Consider the following 21,025-nt stretch of genomic DNA (forward strand, 5'->3'; position numbering starts at 1 on the left):
TTTCTTAGTAGTACCTGCTCTCTCTGAACAAAGACACAACAGTAATGTCAGTTTGAATTTTGAAAGGTAATAATGCCAGCATTGAGGCAAATTATTAATTACAGTGGTCCACTCAAGAGAGACCGTTAAATATTAACGAAATACAAGAAAACATACAATTAGAAGGGAAAGGGATTTTAATAATTTAGAGAGTAACATGAGAGAAGGCAGTTTCCAAATCTTGAATTAAATCTTCAACATCTTCAATACCACAGCTCAATCTGATCAAAGTATCATCAATACCGAGCTTTTGTCTCAATTCGAGTGGAACTGAAGCGTGAGTCATAATGGCAGGATGGTTAACCAAACTTTCAACACCACCCAAACTTTCAGCCAATTGGAATACCTTCAAGTTTTCAAGGAATTGTCTAGCTTGAGTAATATCACCCTTAATCCAGAAAGTGATCATACCACCGAAACCAGTCATTTGTTTCATGGCAATATCATATTGTGGGTGTTCTTCCAAACCTGGATAAGTGAGCTTGGCAACCTTTGAGTGACCTTTCAAGTATTTAGCAACAGCAATACCAGCAGCTTGATGTTGACGCATACGAACGTGCAAAGTCTTCAAACCTCTCAAAGCCAAAAAGCTGTCGAATGGTGATGGAATAGCACCCATAGCATTTTGCAAATATTTAATCTTCTTGTAGATTTCTTCGTTGGCAGTAGCACAAACACCCATAACAACATCACTGTGACCGTTCAAATATTTAGTGACAGAGTGCATGACAATATCAGCACCATGATCTAATGGTCTTTGGAAATATGGTGACATGAAAGTGTTATCGACAATGAGAATAGCTTGTGGACAATATTCCTTTCTCCAATTATGAACTCTAGCAATATCAGTAATACGCAAAGTTGGATTAGTTGGAGTTTCCAACCAGATGAGTTTGGTCTTTTCTCTAACAGCTTGCTTGAATTCATCTTCCTTGTTCAAATCAATGAAAGAGAATTCGAGTCCAAACTTGCCAGCAACTTGTCTGAAATAACGTCCAGTACCACCATAAACATCATCAACAGAAATAACGTGATCACCTTCACTCAACATGTGCAACAAAGTGGTAGTACATCCGAGACCTGAACCAAAAGCACAAGCATATTTGCCATTTTCCAAAGCAGCAACACAACCTTCGAAAGCATCACGAGTTGGATTGGCGGTTCTGGCATATTCATAATGACCAGGATAGTGAACACCTGGAGAAACTTGAGCAAAAGTAGAACTCAAGGAAATTGGTGTAATGACAGCACCAGAGTGTTTATCTGGTTCTTGTCCAGCATGAATAGCATCAGTTCCAAAATGAGCGAATGGGGCAATGTTAGTGATTTGTTGAGACATTTTTTGTTATTGTTGTTTGTCTCCGGAATCCTTCACGAAATTTGTTGCGTTTTTCTAGCACACGCAACAACACAAGTCGTCATATTTTGCTATTTTTTTCTTGTGATGAATAAAAATTCAATGGAATATTGTTGAGAGATTGGAATTAACTTTACAAAGAAGAATTGGTGTTGGTTGAAAAGGCGAGTCAGAAAATCGAGGAGAATCTTATTGTACGCCCTTTTAGTGAACTTATTTGGAGAAGATTTTGGATAGATGTTTTATACAATCAATTTTATTGTTCGATTGGTTGATCATCTACAGTTTCTTCTTGCTGCTGATTTGGTTCCAATATTACATTGTTTTCTGAGTGGGTCAGTTCTGATGAATTTTCATTAGCTTTCCAAAAGTTTTTGGTGTAAGCCACCTTCATCTTGAAATGCCTAGTCTTGGTGGTAAACAATGATGATCTGTCAGAGTAAATGATATCAAGTAAACTGTATTTGATTTCCTTACTCTTTTTAGCTTCTTCTTTCCATGTGTTTTCATTCCAACCCTTTCTTAAGTTAGTATTGAATAAGTGATTGGATGGATACTTTTCACATTTTAGATAATAGTATCCAATCAGTACATCCATGGAGGCATAGTCTATTCTTTTGAGACAATGTGAAAGTGTTGGATTCAAATCATGTGGTTGCCATTTGTACTCGTAAAATTCAAGAATTCCCTTAAATTTGTAAAACATTTTTTGATTGCTGAATGTGTGGAATGTAACCAATTTGGAGAGACCTACTGAGTAAGGATCTCCTTCAATCCATCCTTGATCATTCATATAATCAGGAGTGTTGATGAATGTTCTGTCCAAATTTTCCATGTTATGTTCAGTCAGCCAATTATTAATTCGTTTCAAATCTCCATTCAGTGCAAATCCAAGTTTGGTAAATTTAGGATTAAATAAAAAGTCCACTAAATAGTCTGCAGGTATTTCATCGAAATCTACCAATATCATGAAACAAACAAAAGAGTTTGCTACTTGTATAACTCGTACTCCTGTTTCTTGTGGATCAAAGAAATTCCACTCTGTATCAAAAATAAAAGGGAATTTACCATCATTAAGGAATATATTCCATAATTCTGGAGACATTTCATTCATGTGTTGAATGATAACAAGTCTATTTTTCAATTCCATAAGAGGTAAATTATCAATAAGTTCACCTTCTTTCAATTCTGTTTGATTTTTCAAAAAATTATAGGCATGGATATCCCACATTGATAAATTATCAGTCTTTTCCTTCCCAATCACTGAATAGTAGAAGTGATCTCTGAAATCATTAGTCACTATTTGTTTCACTAACTCATAAAATTTAGCTCTAGGCATTCCAATATAATTATAGTGTGCAAACATGCCAATAGAAGTGCACGGTTTGTTTTGATATAAATTTACAATTCTGATATTCTTCCTCAAAATATCAAACATATACAATTTGAAAAAGTATGGTGCATATTGAGACTTATTTGGTTCATATAACAGGGATTGTTTTTTGGTTATATATAAATTTCCAACAATAGATGCTTCACAAAGTGCACCTATGTTTTTCTCAATAAATTTAGTATTGAATAATTCCAGAGATTTTGGCAAATGTTGTCTCAAATTACTCTTTAACAATTTAATGTCTGCGCTTTCAAATTCCTTATTGAACTCTTTCCCATGTATTCTCATATAATTATTTAAAAATACAATTAAATTAGTTTCATGATCTTCATTGAATGAAATTAGTAAATTATCTAATCCTTTTCTCTGTTCGGGAGACAATGTTTTAATATTCTTAAAATTTTGTTCCTTTTTCTGTTTCTTTTCCGAATTAGAGAAATTATCCTTCTTTTCCTGTTTCTTGATATGTTTTGTTTTTTGTACAATTGGTGTGATTTGTATATTTTCAATAATTGTTGATTGAACCACTTCGGAAGGTGTTTCCACTTGTTGCTTTATACCTTCAATATTGTTATTCTTTCCAAGAGGTAAATTATTCACACTCGGAGTGACAAGATCACTGTTATTTGTTGTTGTATTTTCAACCTTCTTATACCAAATTTTGGCTTGGCTTGGTTTTTTGTTTTTATGGGATTGTTTGTTAGTTTCTTGTTTCTGCATTTTTTTTCAAGTTGGGAATTGAACAGAATATTATCTTTGCACAATAAGAATAGAAAGGTTGAGAATTCACAATCTAACTTTAATTTATTTATTGTGTGTGGTTGGGGCTTTAACTCTGCTTCCTCTTTTAAGAAATGGTTTCTTTGGTTTTGTGGTTTGAGAAGGAGGTTCAGAATATTCTTCAACATTAAATTTGGTTTTTTTCACAGCATTGATAGAAATTCTATCAAAATCTGACTCTGATGTTGTGGCTCCAGACCAATATTTACTGTTGGAGTGTATCACTTTGACAAGTTCATTGTCACTGTTAAAAGATTGAGCCCCTAATATCTTTGTCTCATAACATCTCAATTGATCTCTGAAACCATTATTGGGGCAAACAAATGGTCTCTGACTAACTGTCCAAATCAAGGCCTCCTTCAATGAAGCAGAAAATCTTGAGGAGATCAAGTAGGCCAACACTATGGATGGGCTTCTTGACCAACCAGCTCTGCAGTGGCATAATAGTTTACCGTTTTGGTCCTTTGCCGATTGAATGAATTCATTAGTAGACTCAAAGTACTGGGATATATCTGCCTTTTCAATATCCCAAATATCTATTGGTAAGTAATTAATGGAAAGTTCCTTTGCTGTTTCTTCTGAATAATGCTCATTTGTAGCATCAATTATGTGGGTAATACCTAGAGCTTGAAGTTGGGACATTTCAGAACCATTCTGAAAGTCTCCCAAGTAGAGAAAGTTTGGAATTATTTCTGAGGCATAGTATTGGGTTCTGAATCTCAATCTCTTGTTTGTTTCCTCAGAAAATAAAGCTGAATTGATGAGGTATTCACAACCATTATATTGTGACCAAAACTTTGCAGAATCAACATAACTTAATTGAAGAGGCTCTTCTCTTGGGAGTATAATATTCAGACATTCTTCAATTTCATTCATGATACCAAGATCTTCACAAGTAGATATAAGTACAACAGCTTTGATATTCTTTACGAATGGTTGACTGAGTCTTCCATTAAGAATACTCTGCAAACCTTCCATTACACATCCTTTTACAATATGGGATGATTTTTTCAAGTGAATCTCTTCAAATTTTGTATTTTCTCTCGAATCCAATATCAAGATTGGTTCCATGTTATTCAACTTGTTGAACAAAATGTGAGGTTCAATTTCTCGCCATACAATGTGCGCCATTTTTTTACAGTTTTTAAAAAATTGCATTTGAAACGTGTTTTCTTTGTTGTGGGATTGTAATAAGGTTCCAATTCAACCACTAAATCAAAAAGGTGTATTAAAACTGATAATTATCTCAAGTTTAAGTGTTGTGATGAATATTCCTTAGGAGATTCAACAAAAACAGAATTTAAATGATTCTACTCATTGTCAATGAGCAAGAAGGAATGTCTCAATCAAATCAACAAGACAATTATGCTAAAATGAAAGTGTGCTACTAAAAGATATGGAAAAAAGGTTTGCTATCGCAGTACACAAGGTCAATATTTCGATTGGAAAACTCTTAAGAAAACAACTTGAAACATAAGAATTACTTTCATTGTAATAATATCCATCCACTACAGTAACTACAGCAACAATCAAATTAATTCTTCAACTTGGAAGCTGATTCGGCAATTCGGTTTTTCCAAACAATTTTCGAATTGATTACAATAAAAATTCAATAATCCCAAAAATAAGTTGTCCTACCCTTGCAGGTAATTTGTTTGGCCGTATCAGCAGCTTAATTTTCAATCTCAATTAAAGACAATATTTACCTCAAGAGTGTTAATGTTACTTTGTAAAATAGTTAATGTAATTGTAATATAATACAAGCATTATACATTAAAATTCAATCAAAATATACAACAATAACTCTAATTTAGTTTTATGCGCGCACTTTCAATAGTTGTCCCATTATCCCGGCTTGGTAATTGAGTAATTAGATGCAAATCTGTCAACATTTGTTCTTTTGGTACAAATAGCAAGTTATCTAGATCCTCATAGAATCTATCTTAACTCATTGTATATTTCATGATTGATCAATATTGTGATTTGTAGAACTCAATGTTGTAAATATTATTACAATACTCTGAGTTTGTCAATTAATACAACCAACATCAAATGGACAAACCAAAAACATTGATATTGTAACCAGCAATTCATATCATTACCCTAGTGACATCCAAATTTTCCAAAAAGTCACCGAGACTTCAACATGAAAACGTTCTTTGTTTCACAAATGAAGATATTCCGAAGGTAAACCTAGATTAAGAATGAAGAATAGCCATCCCATATCTGTAGGTTGGCTCAACAGCAACATTCTCTCGAATTTTTCATATTCTTCATTCTTGTTGTATATTTAATGAATTCAAGGCATACATTGATAAACAACAGACAGTGTGTATGTTAATGAACCCACCACCATAAAAAAAGCTACTATCTCTTTTAAAGTTGTGTGTGTTTTTTTGGTTTTTTTCTTTGAGGGTACGGAGCCCTTTCTTGTTATTAATAAAATCAAGTCAAAAAAAACAACACATCCTGCTAGCCCGCTTTCGTTTTCAGCATGAACCAAACCTTCTACACGCCGATAAACGAACCCTATCACCAACACCACTACACTTATTTACCAACAAGTACAATTAACGGACAAAAAAACAAGAAGGGGAACAACACTCCAACAACAAGTTCTCCCAACAATAACACCAACAATCAAGACAACAATACTCTTCCTTCCTTTGTAAAAACCACCTCTGCATTGTTGGATTGTGATCGCCAACAACAACAACAAAATAACAACACTGCATCATCATACCTGTACAATAATCATGGAATCTATAATGAAGCACCTTCACCCTCTGTCCACCACCAACAACAACAAGATAATAACATTCTGCCACCTTTATCCTCTCTGTTACCACCTGCTGTAGATATCAATTCCACTACTAAATATAGTTCTAATTACCCACACCCACTCAATAACATGAATATGTCTTTTGTTCCTCCAAACGTATCATCGCCATTTAACTCTTCAAGACCTCACGACATCTATCAACCAATATCTTCTCCTGTTAGTAATGCAAGTCGTTCTACTACCGAATCACTCTCACGAAGGAACTCTATATCTTCATCTGCCACAAGCTCTCTTGATACTCCAGAAAATCAAAAGAGGATCTTCCAGACCATGATATCCAGAGTAATGATCAAGGAAAATAAGAAAGTTGTAAAGATTAACCAACAACAACAGAGTTCCCTTTTGATGAAAGTATTGAAATTCAATCAACTTAAACTTGCCCAAATGATGGCCCAATCAAACAGGTCACATCATACCATTTCTGCTCAATTGCTAGATAACGGCGGAAAGTTAGATGTTTATGTTTTGGCTAGAAGGAAAAACATTGGTGTAAATAGTGTTTCCAATATGGAAAGAAGAGTTGACTGTTTCAAGTTGGACGATTATTCCTTCAACATTGTTGTTCTAGAACCAAACCACTAAAAAATTGTAAAATAACATTCCAAAAAAACAAATAAATATTTATTCAATATCCTTAAAATCCTTCAAATCCTTTTCTGTTTCATTTGAGTTTGAAATGGATGAGAATAAACCCTTCTTCTTTTCAGTGGTTGTGGTTGACTTGTTTTGGAATGCTTTGAAATTTCTCATTTCTCTTATTACTGTTTCGAATGCTTCATCGATGTTGACTCTGGTCTTGGCAGAAGTGAAGAGAATTGGAACTTGAATATCAAGTTCTTGTTTCATAAAGGATGCAACATCCTTTTCACTTAATTCAAAGTTTAAATCACACTTGTTACCTAAAATAATACCTGGGAAAATGTTTCCATTAGAAAGTGGTTTGTTTTCGTCTAGTTTAGTTCTCTTAATTTGCTCTACAAATATTTTCAATTCTTCCAAAGTTCTGTAAGATGTCAAATCAAAAACAAGAATAAATCCATAACAGCTCTTCATCCAAGTATCTCTTAAAGCAATATAATCATCTTGACCTATTATTATTTTTGTTTAATAATGGTCAATTAATTCCGAATTGATGACATACCTGCAGTATCAACAATTTCTAATTCAACACCAACTCCATCAATCATTCTCTTACAATAATAGGCATCTATTCAAGTAAATTTACAACAATTATTCACAAATTTAAAAAACCTACCTTCAATTGTTGGATCATAAGTTTCTTGCCTGTCAAATATATTTTGTGTAAATTGAATACTTTAAAATGGTCAATTATTGATATTTTAATGATGATTAAAAACCTACGTAATGGCACTTTTACCGACAGCACCAGTTCCGACTATAATCATTGACAACAACAATAGAACCACACACCATTGCATTAAAAACTACTTACCAACAGCCAATTTAAAACGATCAGGGTTCATAGGTAAAGTTGGAATGTTGGTGGTTATTTTTTTTAATTAAAAGATATGAAGAGTGGAACATGACGACTTCCAATGGTTCAAAGATCATCTGGGTGGATATTATTGTATGATGTTTATTGTAAAGTATTAATTGGTTAATAGTGATAATTCCAAATAGAAAAAAATGCTCTCATCACTTGCTGGCTACGGTTCCGATTCCGATGATGAAGTTATTGTACCATCGTCGAAACAAAATGTAGCAACGAGAAATACTACACCTTCAACTACTGCTACTAATGCAAACGTACAAAAAGTTACAAAAGTTAATGCTGATGAGGAATTGATGATTGAATCGGTTGGACCTGTTGGAGTTTCAAATATGAATTATAAACAAGTTTCCTCTGCACCTAGTGTAGCCTCTTCATCAACAGTGATTAATAGTAATGTAATAACACGATCGGAAAAGAAGGAGAAACCATTGGAACAAAAGAAGAAGAAGCAAAAAACTAATAGTTACAAAAAGAACTTGTTGAAACAAATTTCTGAACACTCTCTGTTCAATGATGATTCAAAGAAAAAAGGAAAGGATCAAACAATTGAACAAGAAAGATTTTTAGATGATGAGGATGATAATGATGATTACAATTATAACTTTATTGAAACAAAACCAAGTGAACCTGAGGAAGAGGATGAGGAGGAAAAACCAAAGTTGTACATACCAAGAAATAACGACGTTGAAATTCAAAATGATGATAATGAGGATGATTTTGAATTTAATCCATACTACAATGAAGAGGACGACGAAGTTTACAAAAATTTGGAGAATATTACACCAGAAGACAATGAGGAACCAATAACTGCCAACAGGGGAATTCCACAAGATGTTTTAGAAGAAATGAAACGACAAGGAATAGATGTTGATTCTGGAAATTTTGAAATATTGGATGTTAGTCAAAATGGATCTAGTAAATTAATCAATGTCGAAGCTGAAAGAAGAAAGGCCCTCATTGAAAAGCATAAACGTGACGTCTTCCTTACAAAGGATGAGAGTGATGCTTTGAAACAATTCAATTTCACAACAGAAGGAGCTGGTGATAAAAATCGTGTCAAGGTGGCTAGAACCAAAAATCAAATTTCCTACCTAGCCCAACAATCTCGAGGACGTGAATTGGAAATGGCAGAAAGATTAGAAAAATCCAGGCAAAGTAGCTCAACAGCAAAGAGAAAGTACGGATGGTAGAATATAACTTTATTGAGATTTGATAGACTCCTTCTTTTTCTGAGTATCAACTTGCAAGAATATAGAAATAATTGTTATTATAGTATAAATGGTGAAAATTACTGGAGTTTGGTCTGGAGGAGAAACAGACCCATCAATTACAGAATCAGCCTTCTTTGCTAAATCATCTCCGAAATAAACAATATAAGTGATAGCACCACTCAATGCCAAATAAACCAATGCAACAATCCAAAATCTAAATCTAGGTCCTCCAAATCTGAAATGTGCAACTGTTAGAGCCATAAATCCAATAATTACAGAGCTCATTTCCAACCAGTAATTTTCCCATAAAGTCCAATTTTGCCAAGTTCCATATCCAATCTTTAATGTTGTCAATGGTGGTAGAATGGACATGTCAGGTCTATGTACAAGCACATCCAAAGCCCAATGAGAAGCAACGCCCAACAATAAGATAAAATAAAGAGAAAGGAGTGATCTCTTTCCTCTTCCATGAATAAGGGTATATAAAATTGTAAAAGGAATTGTCAAAGTAAATGCTCCAGTCAAACTATGTGAAAAAGTAGCATGTGAATTGAATGGCAATGGTTTGCGACTTCTCATCAATTCAACATTGAATGTACAATACTCAGAACAAACAATAGGATATGGACAAGAATCAACATTCAAATTACAAACTAATTTACAAGAATAAGACAATACAAAATAAGCAATATCAATTACTTGTGTGCTAATCATCAACCACACGAAGGAAATATCGTTAAACAACAAGTGTATGATACCGGCTGGCCCGTAGTGTCCTAATAACATTTTTTTGAAGGTGGGATTCCGAACATGATATTTTTGGAACATCCACATTAACACTGACGTCATTTGTTTTTGACTTTTTAAGACAGATAATATTCTACTATTCGATTTACATCATTTAATAAATAATTCTATAGATCAATTTACAAATGTTCATCTTCCAGTGTTTTATCAATGTTATCAGAAAATAGTTACAATGCTGCAAATTCAGATCCATCTGTTCCTCAAAACTGGTTGGCTCATTGTCTTTTTCATCTTGTGGGTTTAAACAATAGAAACATTTAATTTGATATGGATAGCAACAAAATGTATTGAAATATTGGGGTTTGAACAACACCAATAAATTTGTTATCACAACTTTGGAATTCAAGCCAACATTGAAAAAAAATAGGAGCATGAGCATCAACAGTAACGATAGAGGTATTTTAAAGAAGAGCAAACTTCAGGAAATTGTACAACAAATTGATCCTCGTCATTCCCTTGATCAAGAAGTGGAAGAGGTGGGTTTTTTCATATGATGATGATGATGAGAATGTTTATATCAATATTTAAATTTAATTAATTAATTTGTGTGATAATTTTATTGTTGTGGATATCGGAACAAAGATTTTGTTGGAAATTGCTGATGACTTTATTGAATCAGTCACTACAATGGCTTGTAATTTAGCCAAACATCGTGGTTCGGATACATTGGAAGTTAAAGATCTTCAACTCTACTTGGAAAATACGTGGGATGTTAAAATTCCAGGCTTTACACCAAGCTCCTCTGTAGTTTCCTCATCAACAGAAGAAGCACCTAGAATTCAAAAACGACCAGCCGTACCAGAAGTACACAAACAAAGATTGGCCTTTGTCAAGAAGGCTCACGATCAAATTCAAAAGCAAAAACAAAAACAACAAGAAAAGAAGCAATAATATGTAAATATACCACCACCATAGCAACAACACCACTAGGAAAAATTTAAATAATAATTTATATAGAATCATTCAACCCTCTCCTCCATACTCTGTCATCCAATATTAATTGTGAAGAATCTAATACAATCCATCCTTCAAAATTATTCTTCGTTGCCATCTTCATGTTCCAAAACAATAATACGACAAGATTCAAACAAAAAAATATTATTGCCTTGAAAGCAGAGAATTCTTGTCGTTTTTGAAAGCAAAGCTATTGTAAATTATATTCTAGATGATCAAGAAGGTTGTATCGTTAAATAAAACAACACACCAAATCAACAAAATTGTTGGCAATGCTGTTGCGAGAGGATTTCATGTAAGTCAATTCCGAAGAGAGGAGGAACATGTTGCTTCTAATACTTCATCGAATGCAGGTGAAGCAAAGAGAGTACCAAGAAAGAAGAGATTTGCAACTCTTGCTGTTGAAGAGGAGATTAATTCTAGCACTTCAACATCCACTAGTACACCATCAGTTCAACGAGAAGCTCAAAGATTTGAAGCATTCAGATATTCAATTCCTTGGAAAGATGCTGAATATTACAATGAAGAAAAACTCGAAAATGAAATGAGAAGAATTTTTGAAATTTGTCATGGATGTAGAAGATGTTTCAATTTGTGTGAATCATTCCCTTCACTTTTTGATATGATTGACAAGGTTGAAGTTTTGGAACAGGTACCTTCTAGTGAATTCAAAAAAATATCAGACAAGTGTACAATGTGTGATTTGTGTTACAATACCAAATGTCCTTATGTACCTCCACATGAATTTAATATCGATTTCCCTCATTTAATGTTGAGATATAGAGCTGTAGAACAAAAGAAGAAAAATGAAAGTCACACTACTCAAAATCCTCCTATTCAACTTCGTGAAACAACAGGATTCTTGACAAAGGATTCACCAAACAAGGAGTTTGAAGCTCCAGTTCATGAAGGTGTTGATAGAAAATTAACTTTGGAAAAGGAAAGTGAACTCTCTCAACAACTTCTTACAAAGATGGACAGAAATGGCTTCCTTCTTACTAGACTTCCTCAATCTATTAGCTACTTCTTGATGAACAATTCAATTATTAGAACAATTTTGGACAAGCTTAATCTAGTTCACAAGAAGGCATATCTTCCACCATTTACCTTTGGAACACTTATGGGAAAGTTGAATTCCACAACACCAAAGAATCAATCATCCAATACTAATCAAGAAAAAGTAATCATTTATACAACATGTCTTGGAAATTACAACAAACCAGAGTTGGTTGAGTATTCTAAATATATTTTGGAGAAAAATGGAGTTGAAGTTGCTATTGATTACAATATGTGTTGTGGAATGCCTTACTTTGAACAGGGTGACTTGGCTGCTGTGAGCAAATCCGCTGAAAAAGTTTCCGATTTCCTTGTAAATAAGTATATTAGTAAGGGATTTAAGGTTGTCACAGTTGTTCCAAGCTGTTCTCTCATGTTGAAATCTGAATGGGCCAATGTTCTTCCAGAAAATGAAAATGTCCAGAGCGTTAAAAGAAATACTATGGATATTACAGAATATTTGGTTTATTTGGCAAAGAAGAATGGTGGTAAATTACCAACGCACGACCAAATCAAGGAAATTCCATACAGTATTACTTTGCATCATGCTTGTCACGCAAGAGCTCAAAATATGGGTAATAAGGGTTTAGATGTTTTAAAGTTTATTCCTAATGCCAAAGTTAGTGTTATTCAAAGATGCAGTGGTCATGGAGGCAGTTTTGGTACAAAGAAAGCACACTTTGATACAGCTGTAAAATTCGGTATGCCAGTTGCTAAGAAGATTTTACAAGATGCAAGCAAATCCAAAACAACTCACGTAATGAGCTCTGAATGCCCACTCGCTCAAGAACATTTGGCTCAAGTAACTGAAATGTCAAAGGAGGAAAAACAAGGAACTGTTTCCACTATTTCATCAAATGGAAATGATCACAACATTCAAAGCAAGCACCCAATTGAGATTTTATATGAAGCTTATCAAAAATAAATAATTTATTGGTATTCGATTCTTTGTCTGAATTCTTTGATACTTTCAAATATTTCTTCGAAAGATGGTCTCTCAGTGTCAAGAGCAGACCAGCATACCTTCATTAAACTGATATAATCAACAACTACAGAGGCAATATATGTTTTTGGATGTTTGGTCAGGATGGTATCAGTAAATTTCTCGAATGCTTTTGGATCTTCGGTATTGAAAGGTACTACTGGTCTTAAACCATTAATAACCTTTAAGGCAATGGTAAATAAGTTAAAATCTTGATTCTCATATGGTTTACACTCAAAAAGAAGTTCATACATCATTATTGCAAATGAAAACACATCACATTTTTCAGTATATCTTTCTTCTTGAAGACATTCTGGGGCAATAAATTCCATTGTACCACAGTGCCCAGTCATTGTTGCTTGAACGTCAGCAACTCTTGAAATACCAAAATCTCCAATCTTGGCAGTTCCCCCTCTGTTAATCAAGACGTTTTGAGGTTTGAGATCACGGTGAAGGCTAATCGATTTGTGAGTTAAAAAGAGATTGAAATTACTTACATTCCCTTATAATGTAAATACATCATTCCTCTACAAATGTCCAACAAAATGTCCAATTTTTGCTCTATAAGGAACTTTCCTTTAAGCTTTTTAGTGTAATGATCTAGTGATCCATTTTCCATAAATTCAGTAATGATGAATTGATGTTTAAGATCTCCACTAGTACTAATACAAACTCCTATAAATGACAATACATTTGGATGTCTTAAAGATTTAAGTAAAAATACTTCTTTTTGGAATAACTCTTGGTCTTCGGTGTACCCATCTGATAATTTCATTTTCTTGATGGCAACCTCTGTTCCCTTAAACCTTCCCTTGAAAACAATAGCAAATCCACCTTCAGATAATCTTTCTGTGAATTCCAAATCTTCAATTTTAATCATAAAGCTGTCATCATAGTCTACAGAATTTGAAATATTAAATTCACTCTTGAGAAGGGTATCTTCAAATTGCTTTTCAGCATTTTGTTTCTTGTAGAGTGCCTTTCTAGTTTTGAAAAATACAAATGTCAAAGTAAATGAGAGAATCAACAATCCCAAACCAGTTCCAAATAATGTCCATCTGAAAACGTCTTGAAATATTTCTGGATAGACAAGGTAGATAAATGTATATGAAGAGGTAATATCTGCAACCACGAGATTGTCTCCTACTTTAGAGATTTTATAGTTGGAATTACTTGTGTCTCCTCTCTTTACTTGAACAGAGGTTTCAACATATAAATGTTTTGCCCAGCCTCCAACTACAAGCTTACTCAGCTCACCACTACTTGAAATTGTGTAGAATACATTATTACTAGTATTTTCTGCATAAAGACTCACATAATAGTTGTCATTAGTATAGTAATTATCAGAATCTGTTTGTGCAGAACAATTATTTTCACTTCAAAAGTTAGAATATTAATAATCTCATATACTTACTGGGCCTTAAGAAGAACTAAAGTATTTCTATCTAATATTATCAATTTACAACCACAAGCAATTACCAAGTAATTGTGCAACCAAATGTGTCTAGTCAAATCAAAGTCACAACCTAAGAAATCATTTTTCGTATCATGGAAAGTGCTTACAACTTTGAAATCATTTTGAAAATCTCTTCCAACAAGCCTAGTACCATTGTCATCTATTTCTAATGCAAGAAGAGTGTTATACAAAATATCTACTCCAAACATTGTACTGCTTCTACTCGAGTGTTCACCAAAGTCAAATTGGTTTCCTTCTTTCCAAGTTATTGCTTGATCTTGTACTGTTATAAATAACATTTTCACTTTTTGTAAATCTGAATTATCATTACAAACAGCTGTGACAATAAACACATCCTTGGTTGAGTCATATTTCATTGAATATGGAATAAAACAAGAATCTGATTCTTCATATTTTTGTGAGGCAACCAGTTTCAAAAAAGTAGAGTCAAACTTGTAAAAGGTAAAGTTATCATCCAAAATATAATAATAATCTAATGAAATATGATAACCAATTATAGTTCTAGAACGTTGAGGAACATATAGATCATAAACTCTCTTAAAAGTGCCATCAACAATCTGAAGAAGTGAAATGGTCTTTTGTCCAATGGCAAACAATGAATGCTTGTCATGTCCATGGTGTAATTCGCTGACCATAAAAAGGTCATCTACTTGATATGATGTAGTAAATGGAGAGTCTTCTAAAAAAAGGTTGGTATCTCTCGATTTGGTTCTGGTGTGAACAATGCTATTCTTGAATGACCCATAGACAACGTCTGCCTGTGGCGTAGATTGTATTGAACTGTTATACCAAATGAAGGTGCATACTGTGAATATACTATTTTGGAAAGAGTTAGCACCCAGTATAACCATATTATTGCTCAACACTAAACCAGTAGCATCAGTGTAGAGCGAAGAAGTAGTTTCAAAACGCAAGAAATAATGAAGATCTCCTGCCTTAGTTAAACTTGAAGTAGAGTGAATGGTCTGAAGTCTTGAGGACCTTGAAAATTTTACTCCACTACCCAACCTTGTATCATTCAAATACTGATCTAGAATCAAATATTCCATTGGACCAACTTGGGCATCATAGGTCGCACGTTTAGCGAAAAAAATAGATAATTTTGTATCATCAAGGTCATTCAATGATGTATAGTCAAGAAATCTTACTTCAGCTACATTCTTGCTATCAAAATTATGGGTATATGACCTGATTATATTGAATGATGTGAGGTCAATTTGATGAAATGTAGATGAAGAGGTCAATAAAACAATGTAATCTCTTCTAATGATGTGGTATGCTGAAGAAGAAAAGACAGAGTCGAATGTTTGAGGGAGGGTTAAATTTTTGAGAGGTGTAAAATTAATCGTCAGATTTCCTCCATGACTAATCTGATAAATTCTCAATTGAGCAGAGACTTTGTAATCTGTGGTATCTATCGTTTCATACACTAACAACATGTTAATTCATTGATGAAACAAATAGAACAACTTACTACTGAAAAATAGGTTCTTGTGAGGAACAAAGAAGCAATATCTGGAACAATATTGGGAATAGCTGACTCCACTCAAAAGATTAATTGGTGATTCTGAAATAGAAGATGGTTGGTAAACTAAAATATCAAACATTCTGTGAACAGAAAAAGCTTTTTTAGCAGGAGCTGTCAAGGCGAAGGAAGAAAGCGTAAGTCTCTTTGAAACATCAGTCATAAATAATACGCAATTTGATGTCAAATAGTCTGGACAAGACAGTGCACCTACAACAGAAGATGATTGACCATCCTTATTATCCATAGGATAGAGAGCCACCCAACTTTGTCTCTTTTGTGTTATTGATTCCACAAAACTTGCACTATCAATACTCAAATAAGATTCTCCAAAATTACTCAAAAAATCAGGTTGTCTAATTGACAAGGAAATTAAAACAGCCAATAACATTCCTCCAACCAAAAGTATTATCAATATAGCCTCTATTATCAAACATATTTTAATTGATTCATTGATAATTTCATCTCTTTTCATTTGATCCCCCTGTGTTATCTTGTCGAATGTTGTTTTTACATTTGTTGTAACATTTTTAAAATAATTTGTTATTAATCCATTACTAGATCGTTGCGTTGTTACTATATTATTTGTATCAATCGATTCATTTGTAGTTCCAATCAAAGGCTCGGAAAGTAAATTATTATTTGTTTTTTTTCTCTTCTTGGTACTCGCTATTGATGAACCTGTATTTTCATAGGATGTATAATATGAGGTTGTGAAGGATGATGGATGTAATTCTTGTTGTTGTTGATGATTATCCAAACTCGTCATTGCGCAAGAGCAAAAAATTACCACCTCAAAGTCTTGCTATTTTTTTTAAAAATAAAAAATGTTCGCTTAAATTGAGGAGAAAATTTATTATTGTTTCTCAAGAATCCAAATTGCATCCAGTTTGCTACGGAGTTGTTGTTCCTATTCCTATGTTTCACCAAGACACAGGAGTAAGAATGTATTTTTGGACTCACTATTGATTGTTGAGATTGAGATATTTAAGAAGTGTTGATCTATTCATATAGAGTCTTGTTTATCCAATACTACAGTAAGGATTTTGTAATCGAATATCAAAAGTCACAGTTTAAAAGGGTAACCTTTTAAAAAATTGTGTCAACAACAAAATCATGCCTTCCACTCTTTCACAAGAATCCATTCTCCAATTCAAACATTCCTTCTCCTTGCTAGATACTGATCGGAAGGGTTTTGTGACCATTGATGATATCAAGATTATGTTGAGAGCACTTCATATTAGAATTGATGAGGAGGATATTGATGATTTGATTCATCAGGTAAAATCAATGGATAGAGAAACTGTGGAGAGATTATATGAAACCTCTGTTTATAACGTTAATTTTTCAACAGTTAATAATAATAATACAACAACCAATGGTAATTATAATACAGAGAGTAGTAGTGAGCAACAATTGTCATCATTGGATGAGGAGGAATCATTGGATGATGAGGATGATGACAATTCATTGGCAATGACAGAGAAAGACACCAACAAGAACATTGTAGAATTGGTCAATAGTAATGATAATTCATCCATTATTCCACTTGTGAAGATTAATCCAAAGAGATTGAAAAAATCGGAAAAGTTTATTGCTTATAGACATGGTTTCGATTTACCAGAATTTATTGCTTTTATTTCTTTTGCTGTGAATAGAGAATATCCAAATATTGGAGCTCATCCAAATGAAAGTTTTCAAGAATTGGATACAGATGAGTTGATAGGGAATAGTGGAAATCAATCACAATTATTTGAAAATATGGATGAATTATTCTCTATATTTGAGGATGTTAATGATAAGGGATATATTACCAAAGCATCATTAAAATCAGCGATTGAGAATGTTGGTGAATTCCTTCCAAATGAAATATTTGATCAAATGTTTCACGAGGTTGATTTTGCAAAAACTGGGAAAATATCTAGAATCCAGTTTGCATCCATTTTTGATCATTGATTTTGATTTTAAATAATAACATAATTTTTTAACTATGTTGTTCTGAACTTGCCGAAAAACACAACTTGGTACTGTGACAGGTTGTGGATATTTATAAATCTATTTTTTACATATAATAATGTAAAGCAAATTGGCGCAGCGGAAGCGCGATGGGCTCATAACCCATAGGTCCTAGGATCGAAACCTAGATTTGCTACTCCTTTTTTTGCTTTATAAAAAGATTAAACAATTTTGCAAGATGTATTGCAAGACGGAATATTAATAATGTTGAGGTCTTTATTAGTAAATTTTACAAGAGAGGACAAATGAAAGAATTATTTTAACCAAACAATACAAAAAAATGTCTCACGGTATGTAGGCCAATCATCCAGATTTTTTCAATGCATTATCACATCATATTACAAACCTTGATCGGAATAACAAAAACCATAGGAAGTGAATCAAAGGTCGTCATTGAAGGTAGGTACAGTAATTAGCAATAGTATGAGGTAATTGTGATGGTTTCAAAAGGTGTCAATCAAAGTAAAGCCTATGTTGGTGTACATGCTGCCTCTGGTATCATTAGTTTCCTCGTTGCTAGAGGTATTCTCCTTGTTCCAATTCAAAATGAAAAGACTAGAAGGCAATTTAATACTCCAAATATTAGTAGTGAACCATTGACTTTTGGATTAGGCCAAGAAGTGCTCATTCAATTCTCAAATTTCTTCTTGAGAGTAGGAATTAACTCTGCATTAAACGCAATGAAATTGGATCTTCCTCCAATTGTGCCAAGTGTTTTGAGTGACATTGCTGTCTATCCACTTGTTGCTAAGAGAGTTAGAGCCATTATTGCTGGTTCTGGCCTTATTACTCAAGTTGAAAAGCCATCATGGACTAAATGGCTTACTTCAGTTGCTACCTATGTACTTTATGGAATAGTAGAGGAAGCATTGTACAATGTAATTTTTGAAAAGGTTTCTGATTCTGATCTTTTACCTATTGACACAACTTCAAGTGTTTATAATGAACGTTTGGTCCAAGGATTGTGTCTTGGCCTTTCAAAGGTTGCCCTTTCACCACTTGAAATTATCTATAAGGTATGTCAGTAATTATTTTCCAATTTAGTTACCAACCTAACAATTCAAAGAATCAAATGGTTTTCAATGGAGTTCCTGCCATCAATAGAAATAACTTTTTATCACTTTATACAAGAGGATCTTACTTTGGAATTTTGGAAGGTATTTCATTAACCTATGTAAAATATGCTGTTTTTAATATTTTAAATGAAAACTTGACAAAACATTGAAGTTGAACATCATCTAAACAGTACAATAAATGTTTATTTAAATTACTATATTCCCATGGCATTCAATCTTTCAGAAGCTGATTCGGTGGTGGTTTTCTGAACGACGTACTTGAAATTAGAGTGAATTCTCTCCAGATCATTATTTAGAAAATCATCAACCATTTCAAGCAATTCAGAATTTTCTTCAATAATGCTCTGATCTGGAATATCCATTAAATTGAACATTAATTGATTATTCTTATTTGTGGAGCCACTCTCTGAAAAATCAATATTTCTCAAAACTGGAAGCGAGTCTTCTCTGATTCTAAATTCGAATGGCTTTTCACCTTTAAGAATTTCTGTGTCTTTAATCCATGAAAAGAATGCGCTTCCTGTATATTGATTAAATGGATTGAATTCCAGAACTTGAACATTGAGATTATCCATATCGTGTAGTTTTTCTTCGTCTGAGGATAATGGATAAATTACTAAATCCATTACACTGTTATCAAATGGAATTTCGTCCTTAATCTTTTCAAAAAAGTTTAACATTGCCTTCAAATATAAATCCTTATGGTTACACAAATCTTCAAAGAAAAGAGCATCATTATATTGTGAAATGGCACACAATTTTCTATTATAAACAAAAGTTCTGAATTCGTATTGAATATTATGATTTGGAATCCATTTTCTCAATACGAAAAAGACATTCCACAATGAATCGTCATTTCTATACTTGAGTGCAATATTTAAATCATCATAGACACGAGTAGAACTTGTCATCATTTCAATAGCCTCTTGTCCACTTTCAAATTTCATAACTTCCACTTGAGATTCAAAGAATGCAATGAATTCATTATTTTGCTTATCTTGATCTGATTGAATTTTAGCATTTTCACCTCCAAAAGAAAACATTGCATTCTTTTCATAAAGCTTTCTCTGAAGAATTTGACGAATCTTTTGGGAATTAAAAGCAGCATCTTTAGGAGATCTAGAACTCAATCTAATAAAAGCACTGCTCACATCCATTTCTTCATCATAAAATTCAGAATTATTTGTAAGTTCATCATCAATTTTTCCTTCCAATTTCTTTAAAATTTCATAATCATCACCACTTGGTGATTGATCCTTCGTTTTCTTAATATGAAATTCGTATTGTTTAATCATGACTTTAGCTTCGGATTGAGTGATAGGAATAAATTTAGTATAAGTTGTAAACTTGGAACATTTTTCATACCAAGCATCAATGTCATATTCAAACCCGTATCGTTCACTTGGGTTGGATAAATCTTTAGGTTCTGTCATTGCTAAATTCTTTCTATTTTTTTCAGTTTTTAATTTTGAAAAGTGCAAAGATGAAATTTACCTCCTTTACATGTTGTAACGTAATCAAACAATCTTAATAACATCTCTGATCCAATAAGAATTGTCCAATGATTACCAATATCAAATAAATATAATTTAAAATCATATCGGAAGATAATTTTCCAAAGCACAAGTAAGATAATTCAAGGTATTGATAAAAAAATTGTTAATGTTCGAATGTTGCATCACATGCAAACAACTAACATGTGAGGAATTGCTTCACTATCATGAATAGATGGCTTAATACTGTCCATGAATGTCTAGTTGGTTTCATAGAGCAAGTTGTTTTTTCTGAGAGAGCATGTATTTGAAACATGCATATTAATAGACACAGGGCCTTGCCAACTTTTTTGCACAACATGTGGAAACAAAAGAGATGGGAAATAACTAACAGTAATTGAGTTGTGGATTTAGTTTTTCTTATTGCCATTCCTATCCTTCAGTTCCATATTCATAAAAATATATTAATACAAATTGGTTTTATTTGACCTAAACCTTATTGAG

The 21,025-nt window shown here is 33.1% G+C and overlaps 11 protein-coding genes and 1 non-coding gene across 12 annotated transcripts; 6 read left to right on the top strand and 6 right to left on the bottom strand.

Moving 5' to 3' along the window:
- Positions 1-160: 160 nt before the first annotated feature.
- On the bottom strand, positions 161-1,468 carry NAEGRDRAFT_55676 (cystathionine gamma-lyase). Its single transcript, XM_002680300.1, has one exon. The coding sequence runs from the start codon at positions 1,376-1,378 to the stop codon at positions 185-187; it is 1,194 nt and encodes a 397-aa protein (XP_002680346.1). The 5' UTR covers positions 1,379-1,468; the 3' UTR covers positions 161-184.
- Positions 1,469-1,652: 184 nt separating this feature from the next.
- Positions 1,653-3,077, bottom strand: NAEGRDRAFT_64492 (uncharacterized protein; the record flags this gene model as incomplete). Its single annotated transcript, XM_002680301.1, has 1 exon — positions 1,653-3,077. The coding sequence occupies one exon, from the start codon at positions 3,075-3,077 to the stop codon at positions 1,653-1,655; it is 1,425 nt and encodes a 474-aa protein (XP_002680347.1).
- A 744-nt stretch (positions 3,078-3,821) lies between these two features.
- NAEGRDRAFT_4224 (uncharacterized protein) lies at positions 3,822-4,268 on the bottom strand (the record flags this gene model as incomplete). Its single annotated transcript, XM_002680302.1, has 1 exon — positions 3,822-4,268. A coding segment is annotated over one exon (447 nt), but the record flags the coding sequence as incomplete, so codon positions are not given.
- A 1,767-nt stretch (positions 4,269-6,035) lies between these two features.
- Positions 6,036-7,041, top strand: NAEGRDRAFT_57304 (uncharacterized protein). Its single transcript, XM_002680164.1, has one exon. It carries the CDS (start codon positions 6,064-6,066, stop codon positions 6,991-6,993), a length of 930 nt encoding a protein of 309 aa, XP_002680210.1. The 5' UTR covers positions 6,036-6,063; the 3' UTR covers positions 6,994-7,041.
- A 111-nt stretch (positions 7,042-7,152) lies between these two features.
- NAEGRDRAFT_4527 (ras family small GTPase) lies at positions 7,153-7,817 on the bottom strand (the record flags this gene model as incomplete). The annotated part of the gene is made up of 4 exons (XM_002680303.1): positions 7,153-7,499; positions 7,553-7,618; positions 7,667-7,725; positions 7,774-7,817. Coding segments are annotated over 4 exons (516 nt in total), but the record flags the coding sequence as incomplete, so codon positions are not given.
- A 241-nt stretch (positions 7,818-8,058) lies between these two features.
- NAEGRDRAFT_78804 (uncharacterized protein) lies at positions 8,059-9,309 on the top strand (the record flags this gene model as incomplete). Its single annotated transcript, XM_002680165.1, has 1 exon — positions 8,059-9,309. The coding sequence occupies one exon, from the start codon at positions 8,059-8,061 to the stop codon at positions 9,112-9,114; it is 1,056 nt and encodes a 351-aa protein (XP_002680211.1). The 3' UTR covers positions 9,115-9,309.
- Positions 9,310-11,039: 1,730 nt separating this feature from the next.
- Positions 11,040-12,891, top strand: NAEGRDRAFT_78805 (anaerobic glycerol-3-phosphate dehydrogenase subunit C). The gene has a single exon (XM_002680166.1). The coding sequence runs from the start codon at positions 11,108-11,110 to the stop codon at positions 12,875-12,877; it is 1,770 nt and encodes a 589-aa protein (XP_002680212.1). The 5' UTR covers positions 11,040-11,107; the 3' UTR covers positions 12,878-12,891.
- NAEGRDRAFT_78806 (uncharacterized protein) lies at positions 12,870-14,310 on the bottom strand. The gene is made up of 2 exons (XM_002680304.1): positions 13,432-14,310; positions 12,870-13,390 (listed from the first exon to the last, which is right to left on the bottom strand). Exons 1-2 carry the CDS (start codon positions 13,812-13,814, stop codon positions 12,883-12,885), a joined length of 891 nt encoding a protein of 296 aa, XP_002680350.1. The 5' UTR covers positions 13,815-14,310; the 3' UTR covers positions 12,870-12,882.
- A 2,742-nt stretch (positions 14,311-17,052) lies between these two features.
- On the top strand, positions 17,053-17,892 carry NAEGRDRAFT_64498 (uncharacterized protein; the record flags this gene model as incomplete). The annotated part of the gene is made up of 1 exon (XM_002680167.1): positions 17,053-17,892. One exon carries the CDS (start codon positions 17,053-17,055, stop codon positions 17,890-17,892), a length of 840 nt encoding a protein of 279 aa, XP_002680213.1.
- A 124-nt stretch (positions 17,893-18,016) lies between these two features.
- NAEGRDRAFT_t161 lies at positions 18,017-18,088 on the top strand. Its single transcript has one exon. It is a non-coding gene; the product is annotated as a tRNA-Met (tRNA).
- Positions 18,089-18,227: 139 nt separating this feature from the next.
- On the top strand, positions 18,228-19,226 carry NAEGRDRAFT_78807 (uncharacterized protein). Its single transcript, XM_002680168.1, has 4 exons — positions 18,228-18,242; positions 18,325-18,351; positions 18,403-18,968; positions 19,019-19,226. The coding sequence occupies exons 1-4, from the start codon at positions 18,233-18,235 to the stop codon at positions 19,175-19,177; spliced, it is 762 nt and encodes a 253-aa protein (XP_002680214.1). The 5' UTR covers positions 18,228-18,232; the 3' UTR covers positions 19,178-19,226.
- Positions 19,192-20,461, bottom strand: NAEGRDRAFT_57308 (uncharacterized protein; the record flags this gene model as incomplete). The annotated part of the gene is made up of 1 exon (XM_002680305.1): positions 19,192-20,461. The coding sequence occupies one exon, from the start codon at positions 20,459-20,461 to the stop codon at positions 19,223-19,225; it is 1,239 nt and encodes a 412-aa protein (XP_002680351.1). The 3' UTR covers positions 19,192-19,222.
- Positions 20,462-21,025: the final 564 nt, after the last annotated feature.

This window comes from Naegleria gruberi (genome assembly GCF_000004985.1).
Source record: "Naegleria gruberi genomic scaffold NAEGRscaffold_10, whole genome shotgun sequence".
In the NCBI taxonomy this organism is placed as follows: domain Eukaryota; phylum Heterolobosea; class Eutetramitea; order Acrasida; family Naegleriidae; genus Naegleria; species Naegleria gruberi.